The 8,068-nt window shown below is 34.8% G+C and overlaps 1 protein-coding gene across 1 annotated transcript; it reads left to right on the forward strand.

Moving 5' to 3' along the window:
• The first annotated feature begins 6,326 nt into the window (after positions 1-6,326).
• Positions 6,327-7,271, forward strand: LOC129071562 (olfactory receptor 5F1-like). The gene has a single exon (XM_054574862.1). It carries the CDS (start codon positions 6,327-6,329, stop codon positions 7,269-7,271), a length of 945 nt encoding a protein of 314 aa, XP_054430837.1.
• Positions 7,272-8,068: the final 797 nt, after the last annotated feature.

Raw genomic sequence — 8,068 nt, forward strand, 5'->3', positions numbered from 1 at the left:
TTAAATTGGGGAACAATGTAAATGAGCACATATAAGCTCTCCTCCCACAATAAATAAACCATTTAAACCGAGCATTGTGATAACGGAAGTCTCTGAAATCACTGTCGTTACCCTGCTTCCTTGATGGTGATAACCACTCGTCTGTATTTTCATGATTCCCAGCTTTTCCTTTGAAAAATAAATTCATCTCTATTCCTAAAACTATACTTTTAGGGAACCTATTTTAATTATATCAATGTAAGATCATACAATTTGTTTTCTGTATTGCTTGTTTTTCTTCAAAATTGTGTTTATAACACTATCCTGTTCAGATGTATTCCTGCTCTATTTAGTTTCACAGGTTTGTAGTATTCTTTCTCTTTAATATTTCATAACTAAATTGTCTGCAATCTTCTATAAGGACCAGTAGTGATAAGAATGCGAATTCACATGTCACTTACTGCACAAGTACCAGAATTCATCCAGTACATCTCTGCATGTGGCACTGCTTACGCATAGGGAATATATATGCTCATTTTTAAAATATAACAAACTGTTTTCTCCATTTCTTGTTCATATTTATAGTTTCCACAACAGCACATAAGACTCAGTTTCCATATCCTTACTAACATTTGCTATAGTCACACATTTATCTTGTTTTTCCAATATAGTCAAGGTGACAGATACATAAAGCTTTAATCCATCTAGATTATTTTTGTCCCTTGTACTAAGTAGACACATTTTCTTTTTGAATGAAGACTACCTATTCCCCTACACAGTTCATTTCTTAACACATACCCTCCAATTATCTTGAATGACAATTTCTAAATATGTGAAATTTTCATTCATGTGTAGACCTCTCTAGACTCTATTCATCCATCAATACTACACTTCCTTCATTAGTAAGCTTTCCCTCATAGAACGTCATTAATAACTCCTAGATATATCTTCAGAAATGGCTTGGGAATTTTGTTCTGTGTTAAGCCATTTAATTCCCAATTAGTACACACAGATGTGAAAGTACACATGGAAACACTGACAAGAAAACATGGATTCACTTGGAATACGGCACCGGAGGAGAGCTCTAGGGCGAGCCTGGGCCTCCAGGAGGAGAAGTGGGTCCTGTCCAATGAAGCCTGCAGTATTCTGGAGACAAAAAGGACAGAGCTGAGGCTCTCCTGCTCAGACAGGACAGTGTTCCTTGAAAAAATATCATGCTGGACAAATGAGAAGGCATCAGGAAATAAGACCAAAATGACATGGTTTGACCCCACAAAGGGAGCCATAGACATGAGTCTCCACTGGCAGAGCAGGGCTGTTGAGGACAGGACAGTGTGGCAGTCACTCACTCACAGGGTCACCAGCACTCAGAGCTGACCCAAGAGCATATAACAACCAATCCACAAACCTGTTAGTTACTTTTCATTTCTAGAACCTTAATAAAGCTTCGTTTATAATTGGGTTTATTTCTAAATCAATTCTAAAAACATGTCTTTACAATAGTGAGGCGTCTTCATGAACATGGTGTCACTATTTGTATTATTTAACAAACTTTAATGATGATTTATAATCTCTATATGTTATGAGTATCTTTTGCTGGATTGGTTTTCCTAATGACTTGGTATATTATGAATGTTACGTTTAAAAACAGAATTTTAAATATTCTCTGCAGCAATGAGGAAATGCAACTAATTTTTAGATTAAATATTGACCCTATATTTAGCAGCCCTGACAAGCTATTTTATTTTTTCTAATAATTTTTCATTTCATTTCTTTACATGAGTTTAGTATTTCTACTTTTTAAATTCTGTTTGCCTTTGTTTTTTTCTTTGTTCTTTTAGCTTCATCCTCCAATGACTTTTTACCTAAAATGGACAACATTGGACATCATTGCCTTTTATGTGTTTTAAAGTAAATATCACTAATCTTTTTCAATCTTAAATAGTAGTTGTAATTGCTTTTGAGCCTCCACGTGCAACTTATCTGGTTTACCCTGCGCCATTATTGACAGAGAAAATCATAGGAAAAAAATAACACTTGCAATGATGAATTTTTGGAACACAAATTAAAGAAACTAGGTCATAAACTTATTCATTAAATTGCAAAAAACCAAACATTAAAGGTGATTGACCCCTATTTTTTTATTTTACTTGATGATCCACAAATTCTTAATGATAATGCTACCATTTTATGAGACAGACACTCTATTGAAAGTGAATACCCAATGAGCCTCCTTATCAAAAATCTTTGGTGAATTTTTTAGCTTAAATTCAAAGAAAATGTACAGTAATAATTAATGAACAGATCAGTACCACAAATAATTATTATCTTGACGGAGAAAAAAACTTGATGACTGTGTGAGAACGATATGCGGATTCCTCTCCATATTAGCCCCGCCACCTTCAACAAGTGTGCCCCAAGAATTGTAAAACATGCAGTACCTGACTATTTGGTCAGAGGCTCTGACTTATTTCCCTTTATATTGTCAAGTAAACACACATGACGACGGCTGATACAAAAACAGCCATCCAATGTGAATCAATCAAAATTATACCTATTCATTGTCAGATCAGCAAAAATATAATATATATTTTCAGTGTGCCACAGATCTTTAGTAATTATTTTATGTGTGTCATGAGATGAAAAAACTTGAAAATAGCTGTTTTAGTGTAAAAGTTCCTTTGAAAATTGCAAATTCTTACTTTTGATGTTGGGCTAAATACAGGCCTCAGCATCAGAATATTTCTTACATGTTATTTCTTATTGAATCTCAAGAGAAATCAGTAGACATTAGAGCTATTTAATTAATCAACATATTTTTGAATCTTCAGTATTAAAAAAACCTATATGTGTATTCTAGCAAAGTAAATGATAAAATAAAAAACATATTTATTTTACATTTTTATTTACAATTTCTTACACGCATTTGCTTTACTAACTGAAATAAATGATTAGAGTAAAATAGAATTATCTTGAGGTCGATCCTCATAGAAATGATATGCATAAAAACAGTCACAGCAGTGAAAACCCCAGGTCGTTTTTGTAAAAACAAATTATAGTTGGCATACGGTATTACATCCGTTTCATCATTTTGCTTGAAAGTGCAGTTTTAATACACTCACAATGAAGAAGCAAAGTCAAAAAATTTATTACTTACAGAAATGGGGATGCAGTGGGGGACACAAAAAAAAGAAAAAAACAGTCACAGTCTAAGAAGCAATGAATCATACATCATATAATTTTTAAAACTGACAAAGATCTCCACATTTAAATTTTAAAACCTAATTTAAAATGTAATTTAAATGTTGAAATAAAGTATAAAATAAAAGCAAAATGTATTTCTTCATATATTGACTTACCCACAAATATTTATTAAATGCTTACATTATGACTGGCAGTGTTCTATTAACTTGGTCAATTATTGTAAGTTTGTGCTCTAAAATTTTATTAGCTAATTTAAAAATAGACAAATATGGACAGACAAAATGGCAAGTTGTTATTAATCGGCCCCATTAATACTATGGAGTAGATTTTTATAATTGCAAGTTTCAGTCTACATTTCATGTAGTAGTCTTTAAAAATTTTTAATTACACATCATACAACAGTCGTACCTAATAAAATTCACGACATCCACAAAAGAATGAGTATCTCTGTTAGGTAAGGTGATTAACAAATACATTTGGCCCTTTTAAAATTATGCTCTCTACCTCCATTTTACATCAAATTTCTTTTGATAATACCGAAGAAAGTGACCCATAAAAACAGAACTTAGGAGAGCATTATGCTAAGCGAAATAAGCCAGGGGGCGAAAGACAAATACCATATGATTTCACCTATAAGTGGAACCTAACCAACAATACAAAGATGCAAGGAAAATAAGACCAGTAACACCGAAAGGAAAAGAAATCAACATAGAGAAGAGAGAAGGAGGGAGGGGGGCGGGGAAAAGGAAGGGAAGGGGAAAAAAATAGAGAACTTACTTTGTATATTATAAACTGTAAAGTCCCTTTGAAAATTTGCATAATTATACTCGGGAAGAGTATGACTGTCAGAACACTGGAGTTTATCTCTTATGCACCTTCTGTGAAAGTCAACATCTGTATTACCTCATAAGAAATTCAGAAGAAAAGCACAGTAAATACATTAAATAAACACATAAATAAATAGAATTAAGAAGTGTGCACAGATATCAATCATGGGGTAGTTTCTACAGGCATGATGGCAGAATCTTTATATTAAATTTTGTATTAAATTTCATGGAGTGAGATTGGTTAATGAAATTGTATAGGCTTCAGGTGTATAAATCTATAATATTGCACCTCTATATTTTAGTTGTATTAACTGCCCGTGGTCAAGTCTCCTTCCTTCACCATTTATTCCCCCTTTACCGTCTTCTACATCCCCCTACCCATCCCAAGCAATACTTTCATGATGTTACAGATCTTTCTTTGGAAACACAAAAACTCCACCTGCTCTGATGACTGGAAGTTTGGATTTACTAGAAGATACACATATATATGTATATTGTTTGTATGTACTTATATGTGTATATATTATAGTACACATATGTGTGTATGTGTGTATTTTTAATATACATTTAATCTTCCAAAGGAACTGATCTAAAATGAAACAAGACAAGAGAATTTAATAGCTGGGAATTAACGCTTTTGTTAAAGTCTGGGTTCAAGTCAATTCTTCAACTTGCTAAGAATTTGTCCATTGGAGAGTCCTTTATACCTTGAGGTGTTGCTTTATTCACCTGCACAATGTGTAAAATAATAATACCTCCCTCAAAACACTGTTGTAGAAACTAACTGAGGAGGTACAGGGAGAAGTGTAATACAGAACTCAATGCATTATGAACTCTCTGTGCATTTGGACACCTAGTGTGTTTTCTTCACTGTTGTTTTACTTGCATATTTAGTCCTAGAAAGTCGGTGCTGTCATTGCCTTCTAGCATTAGAATCACAGACAATAATGGCAATAAGCCAAAGCAGTTCTGTAATCATGAAAAAGAAGTTCAGTTTTCTTATTCACTGTCTTGTTTGATCAGGATATATTTATTTAAAACACCATAGAATATATTTACTTAGTTCATCCTTCTCATTAATTTCACTCAAGAACAGAGTTGCACTGAAGTTTCAAGTGCCTCAGACAAAGGAAGAGGCTATCCTCCCGAGACCCCATGACACGCAAATACTTGGAAAAAGGGAAGAATGATAATCAGGTAGTGGGCTCTGACCCATTGCATATAGACTAAAAATACAAAGAAAGGGCAATGAATATAGCCCATTAATTTTTTCTATCAGCTAATGACATCAAATTAATACAGAGATTAGGAATCATTTCATGATGCAATGTGCGATTCCATATAAGTGCATGTGATTATATTTTATTTTATTTTGAGACTGGGAGTTTCTGCCCTTGGAGGATTGACTCCACAATTAAACCCTATAATCTATTCCCTGCAGTTGCTCTATTTTCTTCCAGGGAAACAAAATAAAAGTGCAGCATCATGTGTTTACACAGGAGTCTCAAATGTTTACCAATAGCTAATTCAAATATTCATGCATTTCATTTATTAAGTGAATTATTTTATTTTTAAACTCCAAGTGAGAACCACTAATAAAAGAGAAAGAAACAGGCTACATGAGAAAGACACTGGGAAGGAAGCTCACACGAATATTATTGTCATTTGCTGAGCTGAACAGGTACTGTGTCTGCTACAACATGACATTAATTGAATAGTGTACTCTGTACAGAGGACAATTATTTGGTTCATGTTTAAACACTACAAAATAATTCTATAAGGTATGACAGATGTCCAAATATTGGTTATTTCAATATATTACTATTTTTGCTTCTTGTGATACACGAGACATTTCTGGAAGACAATGCATGAGTTTTGGAGTTGAAGAATAAACAGTGTGCTCTTCAGGGGAAAAGCAATGGATCTTTGTGGCATTTCATACTTTTCAGAGACTGGAAAAGATGACAACAGAAATATTTGCATCCTTTGTATTTTGGATGTGGGCTGGTAGAGAAGAACATTTTTTGCACTTGCAGAAACTTCAGTGGAATATGTGGTCTGAGACCAGTAATTTGAGGGACCTACAATCAGATTTAATGAAGTTAGTAGCTTCATAAATTCAAAAGCGTCCCTATTTACCCACTAATTCTCCACTTTCTCAATCACTCTATACACTATGATGTATTAACCTAGAGATTTTTTTCCCATGTGTGATAACCTCATTAATATTCCTACTATTTTTTGTAGCCTTTGGAGAGAGAAATATCTACACATATACAAATTTGAGCAAATTGTATTTGTATGTATTTGTAATACATGACCAGGGCAAACTATACTTTGGTGACTGAGTTCATCCTGCGGGGGTTAGCAGACACCCCGGAGCTACAGGTGGTCCTCTTCTTGCTTTTCTCTGGGATGTACACACTGACAGTTTGGGGGAACATTGGGATGATCCTCTTAATCAGGATGGACTCCCGCCTTCACACGCCCATGTATTTCTTCCTGGTTAACCTGTCCTTCGTGGACATTTGCTACTCGTCCACCATCACCCCAAAGATGTTGGTGGATTTATTGTCAGAGAAGAAAACCATCTCCTTTGCTGGCTGCTTTGTGCAGATGTACTTCTTTATCGCCTTGGCCACCACCGAATGCCTCCTCTTCGGGCTGATGGCCTACGACCGTTATGTGGCCATATGCAACCCTCTGCTGTACCCCGTGGTCATGTCCAGGACAGTCTGCCTGAGAATGGCAGCAGGGGCTTTCACAGCGGGGCTCTTGAACTCCATGGTGAACACAAGCTATGTGAGCAGCTTGCCATTCTGCAGCTCCAACGTCATCCACCACTTCTTCTGTGACAGCCCCCCACTCTTTAAGCTCTCGTGTTCTGACACACACCTCAATGAAAGCATCATTTCCACTTTTGCAGGAGTGAATATGGTGGGGGTTTTGCTGGTCATCCTCGCATCCTACTCCTACATTCTCTTCTCCATCTTTCGTATGCATTCAGGGGAGGGGAGGCGCAAAGCTTTCTCAACTTGTGCCTCTCACCTGACGGCTATAATTCTGTTCTTTTCCACTGCCATCTATACTTATCTGAGACCCTCTTCCATGTACTCTTTGGGCCAGGACAAAGTGGCTTCTGTGTTCTACACAGTGGTGATCCCCATGCTGAACCCTCTGGTCTACAGCCTCAGGAATAAGGATGTAAAGGAGGCTTTGTGGGATGTAATTACCAGGAAAAGGATCCCATCATTTCGGTGACTGGTTATATATCTGAAACTAGTAGAATATTTCATGAACTTTCATTACGCCCTCAAGCCTACAGTTTTTCATTAGTATATTTTCAAAATAATTATGTTTTGTAATATTTAAGTATATTACCAGACTTACATAAGACCGGGTATCTTTCATCTAACCATTCTGTATCTTCACTGGTTCCTAAAATTAAAGCTCATTTAATAAAACCTTACTTAGTGAGAGGTATTGACTCTTTAGAGAAAGAAGTCACAATATCACCTGAAACTAGCTATAGTATTTGTAATTATGCATTCATTTTTCCTCATGTATTCTTTTCTTCACCATTTATAATATGTAAGGGATTACTGTACATCACATGTCAAAACGCAGTACATTGAAAATAAATATCCATTTTTAAATATTGAAATATTTCCTGGAAAAAAATACTTAAAATTCAGGCCTAAACTTTTAATTGCAACTATAAACTTTCCAACGTTTATTTTTCTCATTACTCCTAGGTTTATATATATTCTAATAAACAAGAATAATAAAAGTAAATAAATTTTAAAAATCTCTGTCTAGCACCCAGATTTCAGTCTCTATTTTCTTTCCCTTAAGTAAGGAAAATCAGAAGGGTTCTGGAAAATTTTATTGTTTTCCAGAAGCAAGAATAATTTCAAATACGTTTGGTCTGCAAGGACTATTCATCAAGCTTTAACATTTTTACATAAAGAATACAAATAATTATCACTGTAATTATTTGGAATACATTAAACACATGGAATCCCTTAAGTTCTTAGTGATAATAAAACAAGAAAAGT

The sequence above is a fragment of the Pteronotus mesoamericanus genome, unplaced genomic scaffold, assembly GCF_021234165.1.
Source record: "Pteronotus mesoamericanus isolate MK-2021 breed Mesoamerican mustached bat unplaced genomic scaffold, CSHL_Meso_final contig_1064, whole genome shotgun sequence".
In the NCBI taxonomy this organism is placed as follows: Eukaryota; Metazoa; Chordata; class Mammalia; order Chiroptera; family Mormoopidae; genus Pteronotus; species Pteronotus mesoamericanus.